This window comes from Neoarius graeffei, chromosome 2, assembly GCF_027579695.1.
Source record: "Neoarius graeffei isolate fNeoGra1 chromosome 2, fNeoGra1.pri, whole genome shotgun sequence".
Taxonomy (NCBI): Eukaryota; Metazoa; Chordata; class Actinopteri; order Siluriformes; family Ariidae; genus Neoarius; species Neoarius graeffei.
The window spans coordinates 74,663,076-74,685,505 of NC_083570.1; the positions used below are offsets into that span (position 1 = coordinate 74,663,076).

The 22,430-nt window shown below is 41.5% G+C and overlaps 1 protein-coding gene across 2 annotated transcripts; it reads right to left on the reverse strand.

The window, feature by feature from the left end:
- Window positions 1-1,188: 1,188 nt before the first annotated feature.
- metap2b (methionyl aminopeptidase 2b) lies at window positions 1,189-21,335 on the reverse strand. 2 transcript variants are annotated; one of them, XM_060914975.1, is made up of 11 exons: window positions 21,147-21,335; window positions 14,988-15,089; window positions 14,798-14,857; window positions 14,604-14,706; window positions 14,340-14,501; window positions 14,031-14,212; window positions 13,820-13,914; window positions 12,459-12,555; window positions 12,248-12,351; window positions 9,792-9,907; window positions 1,189-2,156 (listed from the first exon to the last, which is right to left on the reverse strand). In XM_060914975.1, exons 1-11 carry the CDS (start codon window positions 21,295-21,297, stop codon window positions 1,904-1,906), a joined length of 1,425 nt encoding a protein of 474 aa, XP_060770958.1. In that variant the 5' UTR covers window positions 21,298-21,335; the 3' UTR covers window positions 1,189-1,903. The 2 variants fall into 2 exon arrangements, with proteins under 2 accessions (XP_060770958.1, XP_060770957.1); XM_060914974.1 differs by having other exon boundaries at window positions 14,988-15,095.
- Window positions 21,336-22,430: the final 1,095 nt, after the last annotated feature.

Below are 22,430 nucleotides of genomic sequence, written 5' to 3' on the forward strand. Positions count from 1 at the left end.
TACACCCTGGACAAGTCGCCAGGTCATCACATAGACACAGACAACCATTCACACTCACACCTACGGTCAATTTAGAGTCACCAGTTAACCTAACCTGCACGTCTTTGGACTGTGGGGGAAACCAGAGCACCCGGAGGAAACCCACGTGGACACGAGGAGAACATGCAAACTCCGCACAGAAAGGCCCTCGCCGGCCACGGGGCTCGAACCCAGACCTTCTTGTTGAGAGGCGACAGCGCTAACCACTACACCACCGTGCCACCCCGAGTAAGTGTATATTTACAAAAAAATTAATCATGTTGATCAGTTTGAACATTAAATATCTTGTCTTTGTATTCGATTGAATATACACAGATCAGCCACAACATTATGATCACGGACAGCTGAAGTGAATAACATTGATTATCTCATTACAATGGCACCTGTCAAAGGGTGGGATATATTAGGAAGCAAGAGAACAGACAGTCCTTGAAGTTGATGTGTTGGAAGCAGGAAAAATGGGCAAGTGTAAGGATCTGAGTGACTTTGACAAGGGCTAAATTGTGATGGCTAGATGACTGGGTCTGAGCATCTCCAAAATGGCCCATCTTGTGGGGTGTTCCGGTATGCAGTGGTTAGTACCTACCAAAAGTGGTCCAAGGAAGGACAACCAGTGAACCAGCGATAGGGTCATGGGTGTTAAAGGCTCATTGATTCGCATGGGGCACGAAGGTTAGCCAATATGGTCCAATCCCACAAAAGAGCTACTGTAGCACAAACTGCTGAAAAAAGTTAATGCTGGCTAAAACAGAAAGGTGTCACTGGGAACAGCTGAAGAAGCAGCAACAAAAAACCTGCCACTATACAGGTCAATTCAGTCAACATCAGACAAATATGTGCTTACTATAATTTCAGCATTTATTCTATTCATCTTATTTTTAATTTGTATCACCCTTTAATGGAACCGAGTTGTTCTGTTGACTGTTTGGTTGATAATAATGGTGTTTCATATTCAAGATGCATACAAATAACTTGTATGCCTAAAATATTAAATATGCAGTCTATTTACAATGATTTTAATGGTTCTTAACTTTTGTTTAAGTTAATAAACACCGTGCGATGACATTAGTTATTTTTATTGTATAGATTGAATTAAAGAAAAAAACTTCACTTTTAAATTTTAGTTTACTTACAAAAGCTGAGAATGACTAATTTCTTACAAATTTTATTTGTAATTCAAAATAAAACAGCATTGTGCGTTACCCAGAGAGGTGTGACTGTTTTCAGTCTGAAAAAAAGTTTAGCCAAAACATTCAAGGCTATTATCCATAGCCATCATCTTTTGTTCTAGTCCAAGTGAAGCAAGGATTATTTTTCCCTAGATGCAAAAAGCATGAATGCATGTATAAGCTGTATGTACATTGTTTTACGAATAAACAATTTCAGCAATCCAATTTCTACAGGGTCTTATTACTCTGTGCATGGTTCTAATAAAGAATGCAATCAAATATGGCTACAAATAAAAGAAACATACATATATATATCAGTGAATATGATGTTCTCCACACCCTTTCTAAATACTTTTTTGCATTATGGTTTAATAATATGGGTCAATCGTAGTCTTCCCTGGGCTAACATACACATGCTATATGTTAAGAGAAGTCCACCAATTTTTCAAAATTTGACATGTCCTCATCGTGAGGCTGCTCAGTAGGTGAGGAATGAGAGCACTGGACTGTTTTCGTGGCAAATGCAAATGGCTTTCAGAATGCCAGCACCAAAAAGCACTGTATTTCCATACAATGTTTCCAGAAGATTTAAAGCTCTGACACAGGCCCGCTATGCATTTAGCCCCTTAAGCAACTTGAACAACAACATGAACATGTGTATCAGTGAAATTTTGAGAAATTGGTGAGCACTAGTTTTAGTAATCGTTGCCTCTGCTGACCACCTCCTTACAGGTTGGCTTCAGTAGGATGGTGTGTTCAAACTGAGCCGTGTAACAGCCTTTAGTGTCGCACAGAGGTGGGTACGGGTCGATGATGCCCAGGTCACACAGGTTCTTCAGTGCCATCAGGTATTTGGTTTCACCCAGACGGTCAAGCCAGCGACGGCAGAATGCCAATGTGCCAAAGTTCTCATTGACAACATTCAGCAAATGCTTGGCCCTTGGCAGCCTGTGAGGGTAAAGAAAACAGGACCATGCTGATTAAGAATGGCTACTTGAACATTCCATATAACACAGTTCATAATTACAGAACACACAAAAGTTTCATATATTACTGCGGCCCTGTCCACATGTATACAGATATTTTTGAAAGCGTATTTTCACCTCTCCGTTTTAAAAACTCTGCCCACACGAACACCGTTTCTGAAAATATCTCCATTTACATAAACACACAAAAGCGTTTTGAAACCACTCACATGAGCATGCCAGCCAATAAGGTGACTAGATTATTTTATTCTATCCATAGTTGTAAATACGTCTGCATTACGTGTCGTCTTGAGGAATTATAAGCAATTAAGTATTTCTTTATACCCCGGTGCACATGAAGTTTCATTTGACTTAACCCAAAAGGTCACGTCAAACAACTCAAGAATAAGATGGAGAGATGTGTACAGATCAGAAGACAATGAGGAGTGTGTGCGCGTGCGTGTGTGTGTGTGTGTGTGGGGGGGGGGGGGGGGGGGGGGGGATGGTTAAACATGGTTAAAACTTTTAACCTTCATTCATCTTCAGTAACTGCTTTATTCTCTTCAGGGTCACGGGCGGCCAAAAGTTTGAAACAAAAACAACAAACAGGTATAAATGTGTGACATGAAGAAGAAACCTTTGTCACATGCACACTTCAAGCACAGTGAAATTCATCCTCTGCATTTAACCCATCTGAAGCAGTGAACACACACACACACACACACACACACACACACACACACACAGAGCAGTGGGCAGCCACACTAGAGCGCCCGGGGAGCAGTCAGGGGTCAGGTACCTTGCTCAAGGGCACCTCAGCCCAAGGCAGCCCCACGTTAACCTAACTGCATGTCTTTGGACTGTGGGGGAAACCGGAGCACCCGGAGGAAACCCACGCAGACACGGGGAGAACATGCAAACTCCACACAGAAAGGCCCTCGTCGGCCTCGAACCCCGAACCTTCTTGCTGTGAGGCGACAGTGCTAACCACTACACCACAGAAGGGGAACGACTTCTCAGATCTTATCTGAAATCTGTGTCTGCAGTGTGGTTTATACTGCTGGAGTGTGGATTCAGGAGCAGCGTACAGGATGCATCATATTCTGGCATGTCCACATGAGGGTGTAGTAATAAAACAACTAGAAACAGTTCATAACTGTGCAAATCTGCAACAGGTAAGTGCAGTTAGGCACTGTCATGACATTTTTGATGCTGACTTTTTCCAGCCCACATGCAAACTGAAAATAGAGGGGATTTTCCTAACTGACAAAACGCACTATTTTCATGTAGCCTGGGAAATCCCATGCTGCTTTGCACAATCGTTCCGATCCGAAAAGACAGCATGGAAACTATGGTCTAAAGGCTCGCCTGAGTTAGGGAGCCAATCAGAGAGTGGGGAGGGGTGGAAAGACGGTGACGCGTACTACTCGACAAACAGAAGCTTGTAGTTTATTTGGGACTGTTTACGGATCACATTTAACATGGCGGCGAGCGATACGAACCAAACTTTCGATCAAGCTTTAGACACTGTTCCGAATAGTTTAGAGCGAAAGTTTGTTTTAAAAAAAGAACAGCGTTTGGCGTTTCAGTCTTTCTTCGCCTCTTCATCGCTCTAACTACGTCACCGGGTACAACTGCCATGATTGGTCATGGGCTACGAATGATAGACGTTCGCAACGTCCAATAAACGGCCGTTGACAATCGTAAACCACACCTCCCCTACGAGAAATTCAATAGGCGGATTCCAGACCATATTTCACTTGTGATATGGTCTGGTGTTAACCAGACTAATTTTCATGCGGACCAGAGCCAAAACGCAGAGAAACGGCTACGTTTTCAAAAATATCTGCATAGTTGTACACAGGGACCAAGTAACCCAACAGTTTTAGCCACACAGTCAGAGAGGTTGGCTGAAATGCGTTCTGCGTGTGCTGTTATACATCATATTTCCAAATATAAAATAATGAAATGGATGTACATTAAAAGGTAAGTCAAACAAGATCAACTGTGAGCTACTGCTCACTTACGCATCCCCCCCCGCTCTCACTTATATCAGAATGCAAGGAATCGAAGGAATAGGACACTTATTATGAATGTTGACTTCAACAAATAATTAACCCTGAAACAAGTAAATAAAGAGCAGTTTTCTCCCCAGGGATTTCAAATAGCATCCTAGTAAACGGTCATTTTGAAACAGCATTTTGCTTCTTGAAATAGCGTCAAAATCACTGTATAATCTATTATAAAATTAACACAGATAGCATCATATTCAGACAATATAGCATTATATCTATACCATGATGCGATAAGGCCCTGGGGAGAATTTGTTGTGCCTCACTGTCTGAATACTTACATATGAGTACAAACCATTCACAAATCTATCTTTTCAACCATTTGTTGATTAACATGTCGTTTGGAAAGAAACACGGGAATAAAATGCTTATCTGAATCCACTGGTTCCAATGACAGAAACAGTCATTTACACAATTAAATACCATCACATCCAAGAGAAAAAGGTGTCCGTATTAATCTGCTAGTCCAAGTGCAGAAACAGGTCATTTTGCACAAATATAGTAACATCAAAGGACAATTAACTGACTATTTTTTTCACGGTGCGGTTTCCATCAAATCCTGCACTCTGATTGGCTGGCGAGTGGGTCTGTATCCTACGATACGGACCCCGGATATGGACCTCTGGCGACTCGTTCGTTCACAGCAACAACAAACATAGTAGCAATTTTTGTCAACATTTATTTTCACATTTCTCAGGAGAATAGCATTAATTTTACAGCATGGATAGTGATAACGAGTGTTCACAGCGAAAGCCAGTTTTACTACCCTGAGGAAGAAGAAATAAACAAAGATTTCATGAGAAAGCTAAAACCTGTAACTGTTGCTAACGCCGAATAAAAACATGGCTGAATCCTGAATGACTCAATTTTGTATAAACAGGGGACGATATAGGCGGCAAAATGTAGTTTTTTTCCTGCCATGGAAGTGCACTTGTATACCGAGGAGGAAGCCATTTGCATTACAGCCGTGAATGAGGATTCAAAATGGCGGCTCGCCTCGGCTCTATTTTCCCTTTCGGGCGCTCTCGTTTTCTGTTAGAATTTGGTAAAGAAAAAAATAAATATATTATTTACCAGCTTAAGGTCGGTCCGTATGGTGAAATACTGTGACCTCGGCCCAGAGGGCCTCGCTCAGTACTTTCAAGACCTCGGTCACGGTATTTCATGATACGGACCTCCCAGCTGGTAAATAACATCTTTATCCTTTAGCTGAAGCTTGGTACTAAATATCAAGCAGGTGTGATTTGTAGTTGCTGAGAAAAGTGTTATAGGATGGATTTACAAAATTTTCATAACACTTTTCTCAGCAACTACAAAATCACACCTGCTTGATATTTGGTACTGAGCTTCAGCTTGGGGTTCTATACCGTGTATACCGTTTTCAGGTTTGTCGCACACCAACTTCCTGTTTACCGACTTGATGTATTTACGAAACATATAGGATGGATTTACAAAATTTTCATACGTTTCGTAAATACATCAAGTTGGTAAACAGGAAGTTGATGTGCGACAAACCTGAAAACGGTATACACGGCACAGAACCCCAAGCTGAAGTTTAGTACCAAGTGGCAATGATTTGTGGTTGCTGAGAAAAAGGGTGTTTCAGACAGACAGAAATATGGACGGCTGGACAGAGGTAACCCCCCCCCCTTAGAGCAGGGATATTTAAAAAAAAAAAAAACACCTTTGTTTTGCATTGTTTACTGCAATTAAGTGCCACAAAGTACATCATGTTTAAGGTAGCAGTAGAAGGGGCTACTGAAAACAATGGATAGTACTACAACACCCGTATTTTCCTTTTGAAACAGGAGGTGTGGGAGGAAACATAGTAACTGAGTTCCAGAACTCCTGCTGAATCTAAAGAAACTCTACAGTGGTTTGGTAAACAGGCTAAACGCAGCCGAGAATTTTAAAAAGAGTTTGTGCTTTCAAAGCCCCTTTTACACGACCTGTTCAAGGCAGGAATCTTTATTCTGCTTCGCGTTCTGTATAAAATGCCCAAATGCGAAATGGGGATCTGTGTTATTCTGTTTCTGGGCCAGACTGATTGGTAGTAACAGAGCTGGAATTGACATCTGTGTAAAATGGACAGGTGGCATGGTAGGACAGGGTGCTCTCTCTCTCTCTCTCTCCCCGTGTGTGCGCGCATGTAGTTTTCTGAAACAGACAGCCCCCCCCTCGAAAAGCCAGCTTGGCTAAAGGACACAAACATGTTTTTATGGATGGATGGATGGATGTTGTTACATCCCTTAAATGTGAATTATTTAATCGCAGTGATGACATGTTGCATAGGACACTCAGTCACTTTGCTTGTGTTTGAAGAGCGGTATAAATGTGCACAGCGAACAAAAGCACCTCAACGCTGAGTTCACCTGCCGTCATTTTTAAAGCAGAGCTGGTATGATCAGGGTATTCATATTTCTGACACGGAGATGTGTCACTCTAGATGCCGACGCTCCATTCTAACATCACACCTCTGGGACGCCCGCTCACAAATCTAACACCTTAATAAAAAAAATAAAATAAAAAATAACCACAACACACCACTAGCGCAGCTTCATGCCGGCTTTATTTGGTTCGGTGTAAATCACTAAAGCCAGATTTTTGAAGTATCTTCTTTACATCAGTATTTAACAGTTATTCCACGAAATCGTGTTGTGCATGAGCTGATAACCAACGAGGCACATAGCACCAAGTTGGCTATAAGCCACGTATGACGAGATTGAGTGGAACAACTTTTATTCTAGTCACATTCGCTGCATTTTGAGAAACAGAACATTTTTAATTTTTGCAAATTCAAGAAATAAAAATTTTGTACAAAATGTCCGACAAAATAACTTCCGCTTAAAATGTAAACAAATCAGCGAAATGACAGTAGCAATTTGTGAAAAATGCTATAATAATAATTCTTGGGGGGCGGGAAAAAAAAAAGACACGTTCTTACCATCAAATACTTTTATTCCATATTTTGTTGGGTTTTTTGTATTTCTGGGGGTTTTGTTTTCAAGTAGCTTTTATTTCATCCTCGGTTGGTTCAGCAACACACTCCGCCATTTTGTTCGCCTCTACTCACGGTATACAAGCTGATAGCCTAGTAGTAGAATAGCCAATCAGAGCGCACGATTGCTCATATCCAGTGAACATGGATAGACTAATAATACGGAATATCTGTGTAAAAAGGGCTCAAGTACAGTGCCTTGCAAAAGTATTCATATCCCTTGAACTTTTTCACATTTTTCCACCTTACAACCACAAACTTAAAAATTTTTTATTGAGATTTTATGTGACAGACCAACACAGAGTAGCACATAATTGTGAAGTGAAATGAAAATGATAAATGGTCTTCAAAATTTTAAACAAATAAAAATCTGAAAAATGTGATGTGCATTAGTATTCAACCCCCCTGCATCAATACTTTGTAGAGCCACCTTTTGCTGCAGGTCTTTTGTGGTATGTCTCTACCAGCTTTGCACATCTAGACACTGAAATTTTTGCCCATTCTTCTTTGCAAAATAGCTCAAGCTCAGCCAGATCGGATGGAGAGCGTCTGTGAACAGCAATTTTCAAGTCTTGCCACAGATGCTCAATGGGATTTAGGTCTGGACTTTGACTGGGCCATTCTAACACATGAATATTCTTTGATCTAAACCATTCCATTGTAGCTCTGGCTGTATGTTTAGGGTCATTGTCTTGCTGGAAGGTGAATCTCCTTCCCAGTCTCAAGTCTTTTGCAGCCTCCAACAGGTTTTCGTCCAGGATTGCCCTGTATTTAGCTCCATCCATCTTCCCATCAACCCTGACCAGCTTCCCTGTCCCTGCTGAAGAAAAGCATCCCCATAGCATGATGCTGCCACCACCATGTTTCACAGTGGGGATGGTGTGTGCAGGGTGATGAGCAGTGTTAGTTTTCCGCCACACATAGCGCTTTGCATTTAGGCCAAAAAGTTCAACTTTGGTCTCATCTGACCAAAGCACCTTCTTCCACATGTTTGCTGTGTCCCCTACATGGCTTCTTATGCCTGTCTTTCAACAATGGCTTTCTTCTTGCCACTCCTCTTCCAAAAAGGCCAGATTTGTGGAGTGTACGACTTATAGTTGTCCTGTGCAGAGATTCTCCCACCTGAGCTGTGGATTTCTGCAGCTCCTCCAGAGTGATCATGGGCCTCTTGGCTGCTTCTCTGACCAGTGCTCTCCTTGCTCGCTCTGTCAGTTTAGGTGGACGGCCATGTCTTGGTAGGTTTGCAGTTGTGCCATACTTTTTCCACTTTTGAATGATGGATTGAACAGTGCTTCTTGAGATGTTCAGAGCTTGGGATATTTTTTTATAACCTAACCCTGCTTTAAACTTCTCCAGAACTTTATCCCTGACCTGTCTGGTGAGTTCTTTGGTCTTCATGATGCTGTTTGTTCTTCAGTGTTCTCTAACAAACCACTGAGGCCTTCACAGAACAAGTGTATTTATACTGAGAGTAAATTACACACAGTAGGACTCCATTAACTAATTAGATGACTTCTGAAGGCAATTGATTGCACTGGATTGTATTTAGAGGTATCAGAAGACAGGGGGCTGAATACTAATGCACACCACATTTTTCAGATTTTTATTTGTTTAAAATTTTGAAGACCATTTATCATTTTCGTTTCACGTCACAATTATGTGCTACTCTGTGTTGGTCTATCACATAAAATCTCAATAAAAAACTTTTAAGTTCGTGGTTGTAAGGTGGAAAAATGTGAAAAAGTTCAAGGGGTATGAATACTTTTGCAAGGCACTGTATGTACAATTTCTAAGTATCAATTTGATCATTTGCAAATTTGTTCTTTTCAGTTTCTTAGAACAGGGGTTTTCAACCACCTCGCCTTAGATCAGTACCAGGCCATGGCAGTCTCTTCCCTCTCGCCCATGGTATGTCTCATGCGGAAGAAATGGCATTAGGTTTCCCAATGAGGAAGAGGAAAATACTACTGTTGAACACAAGGAAGTGAAATAAAACTATTGAGAAATTGATTTTACTGACAACTCACTCTCTTTCTCACAATTCCACATCTCCATCTGCTACTGCAGTGTTTACAGGGCAAGGTCTTTGCATACTATTGAGCATTTGTTTAGACATAAATGAGGACATGTCCTGACTTATTTAATAGTTTTCATGGAAATTAAACTGTAAAACTGAAATAAGAATATCTACAGCACACATTTTAGGATGCGTTCTAGAATATTTGTCCCCAGCTATCAAAATATCCTTAAACAACACTATTAATAAGTTGCTGTGGCCATCCAACTATCTGTAAGAGTGAATTTCTATGGTTAGGTTAAAATTTTGTTGAATGCGGCATTGTGACCGTTGTATAGCAACATTCTAGTTGTGGAAAATATCAATATTAAAAACTAATATGGAAAAATGTTTGGGGTTTCTTTGCACTCTTTACAGAATAAGATCATGGCTGCATTGTTATTTGTGATAAAACACTCCTTGTTATTTTCCATTTCTTTATTCGCAAGGCAGCTTTGTTTTCTCATAATTTGAGAAAGTCTGAAAACTTGCCTGATGGGCACATGTCCAACTTCAAAGTTTTTCATGTAATGTGAACACTCCATGTCATCGTGCACCATGCCCTTCCCAGTGCTTCCAAAAGTCTCGATGGCATACACCTCTCCCTCCTGTAAACAGTCAAGCAGTGAGACTTAACACACAAAACATACATAACTGATGGTTAAAGGATTACAGTTCCCAAGATTTTATTGGATTTGTCTGTGTAAAGTGCACATTTGTTTCATTTCCTGTGCACACACGTGTTTCGTGTCAAATTGAATAGTTACTTGAAGGAGGGTTAAGAGCAGGTTTTAGGCACACCTTAGTTCTAACAAGCTGCCTGAAGCCGATAAACAAGTGTAAAGAAGATAATAAATGTTTAGACACACCCTCAAAAAAGGTTTAGCTTTTTGTTCTAGGGGTTTAGTCTGGCACTCACCAGTATCAATCTCTACAGTATCATAGAGAATCTGGAAGGATGCAAAAAGGCTGGACATAGACTATTTACTGCACTTATGATACATCACAGATAATTTCAGTAACCTGCCTGTGCTGATAAAGATCCTCTCCAACAACACGGGCACATTCATATTTAGGACAAGAGTGCTCTGAGAGCACAATATCCCCTGCTGGCAACTCGTGATTGAATTGAACGAAATTGCAATATGCGCATTACTGATATATAACAAAGAATCCTGTCAAGTTTCGTGAAATTCCTCCAAAAATTGTGAGAGGATCTGATTTCAGAAGGTGAGTACCCTTCCTGGGACGGACATCACCACGACGTAATCCCCCTTCGGGCCTTTCAGCCAGCGGGGGATAAAAATTGCGAGGGAAGTTGATTTCAGAAAGCAAGCACACCTTGATGAAATTGCCAAAGTACAAGTTTGCTAATAATCAAGGGCATAACTCTGGTAAAATTTGCCCAAATTAAATGAAATTTCAATATGCGTATAACTGTCATATAACAAGGCCTTTTGCAAAGTTTGGTGAAATTCCTCCACAAATTGCGAGAGGAGTTGATTTCAGAAGAACGTACTCCCTCATGAAACTGTCAAAGTACAAATTGTTTAATCAAGGGCCACAACTCTGGTAAAATTTTCACGAACGAAATTAAATCGCAATATGCGCATTACCGTCATATAATAAGGCCTTTTGCCAAGCTTAGAGAAATTTGTCCAAAAATTGTGAGAGGAGTTGATGTCAGAAGGTGAGCACACCTTCATGAAATTGTCAAAGTACAAGGTTGTTAATCAAGGGCTACAACTCTGGTAAAATGCAACCAAATTGAACAACAATATGCACACTACCAACATATAACAAACCCTTGCCAAGTTTTGTGAAATTCTTCCAAAAATTGTGAGAGGAGTTGATTTCAGAAGGAGAAAAAACACTCATGACATTGTCAAATTACAATTTTGTTAATCAAGGGCTGTAACTCTCGTAAAACGTGACCCAATTTAACGCAATTACAATATGCGTATTACCAACATATAACAAAGAATCCTGCCAAGTTTCGTGAAATTCCTCCAAAATTTGTGAGAGGAGTTGATTTCAGAAGGTGAGAGCCCTTCCCGGGACATCGCCACGACATAATCCCCCTTCGGGCCTTTCGGCCAGCAGGGGATTAAAAATTAAAGATAAATAAATAAATAAATAAATAAAACACACCCACTACATTTTTGCTTAAATAATGAAAATGCTCAGAGGCCTCAGCATGAAATAACTAAAAAGTGAAATAATTAAAAGTAGTATTAAAGCTACAGCCCTTTTTTTTTTAACATTTGAAAAGAAATGTGATGGAGGAGTGTGATAACGAGGAGAAAAATCCTTTAGAACCCAACGCTCCCGAGCTGCTGTGAGTCACCGTGACAGCCATGTAATAATAATTCAGAGTCAGCGCTTTGTCAGGAGTGCCAGGCCAGATTTGGCAGGCAGAGTCTCCATGAAAGCTCATATTCAGCATGCAGTCCAGTGAATCCTTCAGTTTCAAAGCTTTGTATTTTAACCAGCTACCGTAGCTAACGATAGTTGAATAGCTCATTCTTTACGTTGCATGTTGTTTATGACACAGCAGAAGGGGCACTACTGCTTGAACAACCAAGTCATCAGGGCTATAAAATATTCTGACAATTATAAACTTGGGAGTAATTTATCACAATGTTGTATTATACAGTAAGACAATAATATTATAAATATATTATCCAGCCCCACCTGAGTGAGATGTGCTAAAATCAGTGGGCAGGCCTGAAGCTAATATCACAAATAAATCAATACACTAATATAAAGTTACCCATTTATATGAAGGCTTCCCCCCCCCCACATTCATGCACCATTCTATCACGTAGGAACGAATGTGTATACAGTTCTTATTAAAGCTTACTCTTAAGACTATGAATTTTTTTAGTGGAAGGTCATTTTCAAATTATCCAATCGTAAGAAATTAATGAGGTAATGGTGACACTAACCTCCATTCTGGTTGCTTCTCCACCCTTGACAATCGGCACGGTCTTTCCTGCATGTATTCTGTACTGTCCAATTGAGTGGCCGTTGAGATTGCGGATTGGCTTTACTATTGGGGGGAAGGGAGGGGAAACACAATGCAACAAAACATTACTAACCTGCAATTATGCCTACTTTTACTGGCAATCATTTGTACTGAAGCACAGAAAAAGATACCTTGGTATGTTTTCCCATCTAACTCCACTTCATAAGACTCCATAACTTCCTGAATGGATTCTCCAATGTCACAAAGACGGACGTCAATTCCTGCACACTGATACACCCAGACGCGCAATTAGAAATTAAAATACACATATCAAATAGCACAATATTTACTGTGTTGAAGAAAGCTATTTGTCTCAATACAAACTACTACAAACTATGATCTATATAAAAACTGTAATTATTCTATCCGCATTCACTGGATATGAGCAATCGCATACTCTGATTGGCAACTCTACTGCTAGGCTATCAGCTCATATACCATGAGTAGAGAAAAACAAAATGGCAGAGCATGTTGCTGAACCAACCGAGGATGAAACAAATCACCAAAAATACAAAGCAACAAAATATGGAATTAAAGTATTTGATGGTAAGAATGATTTTTCTTCAATTTTTTTTTTTTTTTTGCATTTTTCACAAATTGCTACTGTCATTTCATCGGTCTGTTTACATTCTAAGTAGAAATGATTTTGTCGGACGTTTTGTATAACGTTTTTATTTATTGAATTTGCAAAAAATAAAAATGCTCCGTTTCTCAAAATCCAGTGAATGTGAATAGAATAAAACCAGTATTCTACTCAATCTTGTCACACATGGCTTATCAGCTCATGTACTACTCGATTTCGTGGAATAAACTTGATTGTTTTTTTCGCAGTCCGGTTTCCATCAAATCCTGCGCTCTGATTGGCTGGCGAGTGGGTCCGTATCCTACTTTACGGACCACGGTTACGGACCTCTGGCGACTCACTCATTCACAACACAGTAGCAATTTTTGTCAACATTTATTTTCGCATTTCTCAGGAAAATAGCATTAATTTTACATCACGGATAGCGATAAAGACAGTCTTCACAGCAAAAGCGACTTTTACTACCCTGAGGAAGAAGAAATAAAACATTTCAGTAGAAAGCTAAAACCTGTAACTGTTGCTAACGCCGAGCAAAAACATGGCTGAATCCTGAATGACTCCTATTTGTATAAATAGGGAACTACATAGGTGGCAAAATGTAGTTTTTTCCCCTGCCATGGAAGTGCACTTGTATACCGAGGAGGAAGCCATTTGCATTACAGCCGTGAATGAGGATTCAAAATGGCGGCTCGCCCCGGCTCTATTTTCCCTTTCGGGTGCTCTCGTTTTCTGTTAGAATTTGGTAAAGAAAAAAATAAATTATTTACCAGCTTAAGGTCGGTCCGTATGGTGAAATACCGTGACCTCGGCTCAGAGGGCCTCGCTCAGTACTTTCAATACCTCGGTCACGGTATTTTACGATACGGACCTCCCAGCTGGTAAATAACATATCTCCTTGTGAAGATTTACCTTAATCCCAGTATTTGTAGCATCTTTAACAGCTTCCAGCAGTTTATCATACTTTGGGTTGAAAGTGACAGTAAAGGCACAGTCAATAATTCTACCTGTAAAGACAAAAGTCACAGATTAAACTTAATGAAAAAAGAAATACAAGATAACAAAAAAAGAATGAGAACAAGCAGATAAACGATGCAGTTCTCTCATTCGCAACATTACAGACCATTAATGTGCGTGCCAAAGTCAATCTTGCAGACATCGTCGTACTGGAGCACCGTGGGGTCGCCAGCGTTGGGCGTGTAGTGTGCAGCACAGTGATTGAGGGAGCAGCCGGTAGGAAAAGCAAGCCCCGCATTCAGCCCGTTCTCTTTAATTAGCTTCCTGGAGCAGTCCTCCAGCTTCTGACTAGAATAATAAAATAACAGCAATAGGTCAGAATATCGAAAACAGGGCTGATGGGTGCTTTCACTCGTTTTGAATAGTACTCAACTGTGGAAGTATTAAGAGGGTGAAAGCAAACCCGTGAACTTACCAGATGTCGATCATGGTCATGCCTGGTTTAATCCAGCTCATCACGTAGCTCCTGACCTGCCGGTGCGCCTCGGCGGCTTGTCTGAAATCATTCCACATTTCCTCACTGGCCTGATTCAACACGCGCTTCTCTTCACTGCTCATTCTCCACGAAGCATCACGCCTGATTGGAGCACAGGACCACGTCACCATGATTTCGCAATATTAGACAATACAGCATGAGACAACTACAATGGGTGAGGGCTTTGGTGTTGATGATCTTTACCCATCTTGTAAAGGTGGGTATTCACATTCTTGTCCCTTGGGGTAAACTCCACTTGGATAAAGATCGCAGATGGGAATAGATGGAGGGTCTGTTTGAACCTTGCCTAAAAAGGGCAAATTATGTAAATAATGAATTGCTGGGCATTTACACTGTTAGATCACTGCATACACAAAACTATATAATAAATAACTTACCACCCTTCTTCTTCTTCTTCTTTTTCTTCTTCTTTCCACTTGACTCCGTTTCCTCGCCATCTTTGCAAAGGTTTTAACAAATGTAAAAAAACAATCTCCACATAATGGATCAATAGTATGTGGCGATAAGCAGAAAATCATGACAGAACTATTCATGGTGCATGACATCACACGGAAAAAATGAACAGACCATCCTCGCCATCCTCTTCCTTCTCTTGGTCATCCAAGGCCTGCTGCTCCAACTGTTTTATCACTTTATTGATGTCAGCATCTCCTTCCCCATTTGCATTTCCTGTTACTTGCAATCACAAACACAAATGTAAAAAGTCTTGTGACTCAAGTGAACTGCTTTTTAATAATAGTTTTTAGGAGCTAACAGAGAAACCTAACCATTATTACCTCGCCCGGGACGGAGTCCACCAGGGGTCGAGGTATTGTTTTCGGTAGGGTTTCTTTGTTTGTTTTGTTAATGATATTATGGGAAAATTGCTGGATCAATCTTCATGAAACTTTCAGGATAGATGGGCATTGGTCTCAAATAGAACCTCCCAACATTTTGAGGGTCATCCGGTTAAGATCAAGGTTTTTGTGGCTACTGCTTCATATAGAGGCGGCAGCCACTATGCCATTGTGCTATAAGAATGTAACAATCATGCAGTACGGCGTGTTCTGATTGGCCGAGAGCAGTACAGTGTGTTTTGATTGGCCGAGAGCAGTAAGCAGTACAATGTGTTCTGACTGACTGAGAACAGCAGAGAATCAGAACCATGTTTATTGGCCAAGTATGTTCAAACACAGGGTCAAAATCAAGGGCAAGGTCACCAAAAAGGTTAAAATTGTTTTTTTTCGTGATATCTTCCTTCATATTCATCATAAGTGCTACCGGGCGAGGTTTGTTTTGCCTGGCAACACTTGTTTCTTATGTCTGAGATCCCTGACAATTTATTCTCCTATTAAACTGCACTGTAATTGTGTTAATGTCATCAGCATGGCAAACAACCTTCTCACAGGAATAACAAGAAATACAACACCAACCAACAAATTAGGACCTGAATCACAATGTCAATATATAACTTTTGTGTTTCAGATTGAAGCCTTTTTTTCCCATAGTGAGACAACTAATGAAAAAAACTATGCAAATTTAATACAAATGTTTAAAAAAAAAAATTAGCTTCATAATGAAATTCTTACAAACACTCACTGGAGATTGTAATTGTAATTTATTTCATATCAGGGACAGTGCACAAAAAAAACATTAATCCTGTACAACAAGATAGTATGCTTTGTGCCAGGTTATAGCAGATTGCTACTTTCCGCCTGCAGTCCCTGGGCAGGTTGATGGAATAATGAATAAAAAAAAAAACATATTAATAATAAAAACAAATAAAATTACAGAACACAGATTGTAAAGCTAAACTACTATCTCCACCAACCATAACACACAGACGTTAACACACATGCTGTACAAACACACACTCACCCAACACACAATCACCCACAACCACAACACAAACATTAACATACACACACTTACCCAACATCCCCCCACCCTCAGATACACCCACACACACCCACACACATTTCATGGATGTGTACACTCCTGACTTGACACTAGCCAGCGCTTAACAAGATGTGAAAAGGTGTGTGGGCTTCTACAAGAAATAATTTCTGATGGCAGAGTATTCCACTCAGTCATGGCTATACAGGAGAAAGTTAATCAATGGATTGCGCTCCGGGGCTGGCTGGCTCAGTAAACTAGTAAATACAGTAAAGGAAAAACTTGAGACTGAAAGGTTTTAACAGTCATCCAAATGACTGAACGTAAACGTTGCTACAGTAACATACTAGGTACTATGATGTTGACATTAGCTAGCTTGCCGTTCAAAACGGCGGACACCGGGGCGTCACGTGACCCTGTGACGTCAGGTGAAAAACCTCAATAAGATGGGAGAAACAAATGAAGTGATTCTCGGAGAGGACTTTTTTTTTTGACAATTCAGAATCCACTACTTCCATAGTGCTTTTAAATATAAGGCTGTAAGCTTTGTGTTAGTTGTCTCTAATATTTATGTCCCAATATCTTGACCACATTTTAGGATGAAAATAATCATTTTAGATATGTTATTTTATATTGAAAAATTAGCTGTCTCGGAGAGGACATTTTTTTGACACAGTTACATACTAATTTGATCAAAATAGTCTGAAAACTTACTGGCATTCAACATTAAAACTTAACTATGTTTCCAATGATATGGAACCAAATATGTGTTTTATGGTATAAAGAATGATGTAAGTGCATCCCTTTTGGAGCTACCTGTGGTCAAAAAAGCACTTTTTCTAAATGACACGAGTAATTTTGCTAAATATGACATATATTGCCATACATTCACCAAAAATAACGTCATCACCAAGGGTTTTTTTTTTTTTGCATGGTAAATAGAGCTATCACAGGGCTACAATAAACAACCAAGCTTATTTAGTCAAGCCTTTTGATATCAAAGATAATAAGTGTTAAATGTGATTTTTAGCTTGCGGACCCTGATTGTAAAACAACCCTAAAGGGACATACTTTCATATATTAAAAAAAAACACTAAATTGGTCCAGGATATGCCCATTAAAGGCCCAGCAGTGGCAACTTAGTGGTGATGGGGACCGGATGGGGACCACAAATGAGCCAAGGACCGGATGCTATCTGCGGCCGCCTTCTCAAAACATGCTCTGAAGAACTGGCCCCAATATTCCATCACATATTTAATAAGTCCCTAGAAACACAGCATGTGCCAAAATGCTGGAAGGACGCTGTGGTAGTCCCAGTCCCCAAATCCAACTGCCCTGAAGTGCTGAATGACTTCAGACCTATTGTTTTGACATCCATAGTGATGAAAACCTTTGAAAAACTAGTAAAATCGGAAGTCATGATGAAAACACAGCCGAATATGGACACTTTGCAGTTTGCTTATAGACCACGAAGGGGAGTTGAGGACGCCACAGCCACCCTTTTAAATTTGATTTTTAAGCATCTAGAAGGGAAAGACACCCATGCTCGGCTCTTGTTTATTGATTTTATGTCTGCTTTTAACTCAATCCAACCGCATGTTTTAATAGAAAGACTTGAGGAGCAGTTCAACTTGAGTAACAACCTTTTGGGGTGGATTTTAAACTTTTTTAATAAATCGAACACAGAGCGTAAGGATCAACAGCACCCTGTCTAACCAGACCTGCAGCTCCACTGGGTCATCACAAGGATGTGTACTGTCCCCTCTCCTTTTTATTTTATATACAAATATGCAATACAGTGAACAGATCTATTTTAAAATATGCAGATGATACAGTGATTGTGAGCTTACTGCAAGGCGGGGAGGCAGGTCATGGCCCAATAGTGGAAGAATTTATAGAGTGGTGTAACAAATCATTCCTGCAGATAAATATCTCGAAGACCAAAGACATGGTTATTGATTTTAGAAAACACAACCAGATCCAGATGCCCACAGAAATTAATGGTCAGAAAGTGGAGAGTGTAGACAAGTACAAATACCTTGACACCATTGACAACAAGCTCACATTTGAGGTAAACTGTGAAGCTGTTTTTAAAAAGGCCAACCAGCGTCTGCATTGTCTGAGGAAACTGTCTTACTTTCACACTGATCGAACCTTGCTTACCCTCTTTTACCGTGCTTTTATTGAATCTATCTTATCTTTCTGCTTGGCATGCTGGTTCAACAACCTGTCTTTTAAAAACAAGAATTCCCTTTTTCAAATAGTTAAGTGGTCTGGCAGGCTGATTGGAGAGCCACAACTTAAGGCCTCTGCATGCTCTTGCGACAAGGCTTTTGCAGATAGCTTTTCGCAGACAGTTGTAATTTATCGTTGAGCGGGGAGTAATAGGCGTGCGCGATGTTATTCACCGCCACAACGCAAGGAGGCGCGAAGTCGCGAAATCGCTAGGAGTAGTTGGTGGGTGTGGTTAGTGGAGTGTTTATCCTCCGGTTACTTATAATGACTAGAACTGGAGTCGTACAGATGTACGTACTTCCTCACATCCTCAATCAACCGCTCTTCGTGCTGCTCCATCATCGCTCGTGTTTTTAAAAATGGCAGTCGTGAAAACAAAAACCGGGAAAGTAGGGAAGCAGAAGTGCGTGTACAGCGGATGTAGAGTGGACCAATCAGAGCCCTCTTGTCTGCGATGCTGTCTGCGGTGGTCACAATTTTTCAGAGGTGCACGCAGATCGTCTGCAAAGGGGGGGGGGGGGGGGGGGCTTCGCAGATGCCATCTGCGAGGACTGGGTTGTCAGCATAAATTGGCCTTTAGTCCTGAGACCCTGTACACCAGACAGTTGCAGAGGATAGCTGGTTCCATCTTGGAAGATAGCTCTCACCTAGCCTGGGAAATCCCATGCTGCTTTGCACAATCGTTCCGATCTGAAAAGACAGCATGGAAACTATGGTCTAAAGGCTCGCCTGAGTTAGGGAGCCAATCAGAGAGTGGGGAGGGGTGGAAAGACGGTGACGCGTACTACTCGACAAACGGAAGCTTGTTTATTTGGGACTGTTTACGGATCACATTTAACATGGCGGCGAGCGATACGAACCAAACTAACCAAACCAGCTTCTCTCATATTTGTCTTGCACAAACGGCAGTAATCGTTTGGTGCCATTGTTTTCCTATTTTTGTTTTGTCTTCTCTTCTTCGTCGCTCTAACTACGTCACCGGGTACAACTGCCATGATTGGCCATGGGCCACGTATTCGCCAAATGATAGACATTCGCAACGTCCAATAAACGGCCATTGACAATCGTAAACCACACCTCCCCTACGAGAAATTCAATAGGCGGATTCCAGACCATATTTCACTTGTGATATGGTCTGGTGTTAACCAGACTAGCTCTCACCCACTGTATAAGGAATTTCAGCTCCTTCCATCTGGTTACAGATACAACCTACCTGTCTGCAAGACAAAGCGTTTCAGAGGAAGTTTTGTCCCCTCTGCTATTAGAGAGATTAATAATATAACTTCTAAACATAGGCTGTAATAGCACAATTTATTTTATAATTAATTTTTAATTTCTTTATATATTTAAGGATCTTATCAGTCTCATTTTATTACATATTCATCAATCTATCATGGCTGGTATGTCTTTTTTTTTTTACACAATGTGACATTATGTCACTCTAGGATGTGCTACTTTGGTATTGTCTAATGTTTACTGTTTTTAAACATCTCATCTCATTATCTCTAGCCGCTTTATCCTTCTACAGGGTCGCAGGCAAGCTGGAGCCTATCCCAGCTGACTACGGGCGAGAGGCGGGGTACACCCTGGACAAGTCGCCAGGTCATCACAGGGCTGACACATAGACACAGACAACCATTCACACTCACATTCACACCTACGCTCAATTTAGAGTCACCAGTTAACCTAACCTGCATGTCTTTGGACTGTGGGGGAAACCGGAGCACCCGGAGGAAACCCACGCGGACACGGGGAGAACATGCAAACTCCACACAGAAAGGCCCTCGCCGGCCACGGGGCTCGAACCCAGGACCTTCTTGCTGTGAGGCGACAGCGCTAACCACTACACCACCGTGCCGCCCACATTTTAAACATTTCTGTAATATTTCAAATGTTTGTATGTTAAGCGTGTCCTTTGTTTTAAATGTTTTGTAGGAGTGGAGATCACTTGGCTGCACACCAAATCTACCTTTGGGTACAAATAAAATTATCTAATCTAATCTAATCTAATGGGGTTCGAATCCCTGACCTTGTCATATCATCTGTTAACCTGGAGCTTTATAAAACCAGGAGTTTTATTTAAATAGTCCTTCACAAAGTTTAGGTGAGTATCCCTGATCTAAAATACGAGCTAACCAGTGTGGGGCAGTAAATAAAAACACGACAGTAAAACTTAACTGACTGCATGTTACAGCTGTGTGTGTGTGTGTGTGTGTGTGTAACTACTCAAAGGGTGTAACTGTGATATAGTTTTATGTCGTGTACTATTTATTTTGCTAGTTTTCGGGTTTGGGAACCCGGTGAATGCGGCCTGTATCAGTTTTTTACCGGTACTACTGCATGCTAGCATCTTTTACATTATAACTAGCATTAGCTGCTTAAGCTAGCATATTTGACTATTCTAACAAACAGTCAAGTGTTTTGTACAACACTAAATAAAGTTAAACACCACTCCACACGGGGCCCAGGGCATTCCTGCTGAAGTTAAGCGAACTTTTAGTCAGAGTCGGTCAGCTCTGTGCTGGGAAACTGCTCAGTGCTCCTCAGGCTAAGTTAGCAGTGGAGCTGGACGGTAGTTAGCAAACACGGCTTGTTCTATCACTTGAGTTTCTTTACCTACAACCGCCGCTTTACTCTTCTTTTTCTTCTTCTTTTTCTTCTTCGACGCGTCCTCTGCGTGATCTGTTTCGTCTTGCGGCTCGTGTGAGTCTCCGTTCTGAAGGATCTCCACCTGAGTCCGCTGCTCCGCCAGCTCCTGGTCCGCCATGTTTGTGCTGAGCAGAGGCACAGCGCGCGCGGACACGTGGGAGAGAGAAGCGCAGCTCAACATCAACAGCGCAGGGCTGGGTGATACTGTACCGCTCAACTCCTCTCGATCCGATACCTAGTGATACTCAGGCCTCAGAGTCTTCTTGTGTGTACACAAAACCAGGAAATCTTTCTGAGTTCTACTTGGCACTATTATATGAAAAGTTCAGACTTCTTTATTTTTTATGATAATTACAACTTTTAAAAGCAGGTGGTGTAGTGGTTAGCACTGTCACCTCAGAGCATGAAGGTCCTGGGTTCGAGCCCAGCAGCCGGCGAGGGCCTTTCTGTGCGGAGTTTGCATGTTCTCCCCGTGGGTTTCCTCCGGGTGCTCCGGTTTCCCCCACAGTCCAAAGACATGCAGGTTAGGTTAACTGGCGACTCTAAATTGACCGTAGGTGTGAGTGTGAATGGTTGTCTGTGTCTATGTGTCAGCCCTGTGATGACCTGGCGACTTGTCCAGGGTGTACCCCACCTTTCACCCGTAGTCACCTGGGATAGGCTCCAGCTTGCCTGCGACCCTGTAGAACAGGATAAAGCGGCTACAGATAATGAGATGAGACAACTTTTAAAAGCAGGTGGTGTAGTGGTTAGCACTGTCACCTCAGAGCATGAAGGTCCTGGGTTCGAGCCCAGCAGCCGGCGAGGGCCTTTCTGTGTGGAGTTTGCATGTTCTCCCCGTGTCCACGTGGGTTTCCTCCGGGTGCTCCGGTTTCCCCCACAGTCCAAAGACATGCAGGTTAGGCTAATTGTTGGCTTTAAATTGACCGTAAGTGTGAATGGTTGTCTGTGTCTATGTGTCAGCCCTGTGATAACCTGGCAACTTGTCCAGGCTGTACCCCACCTTTCGCCCTTAGTCAGCTAGGATAGGCTCCAGCTTGCCTGCAAGGGGTTGCACGGTGGTGTAGTGGTTAGCACTGTCGCCTCACAGCAAGAAGGTCCTGGGTTCGAGCCCCGTGGCCGGCGAGGGCCTTTCTGTGTGGAGTTTGCATGTTCTCCCCGTGTCCGTGTGGGTTTCCTCCGGGTGCTCCGGTTTCCCCCACAGTCCAAAGACATGCAGGTTAGGTTAACTGGTGACTCTAAATTGGCCGT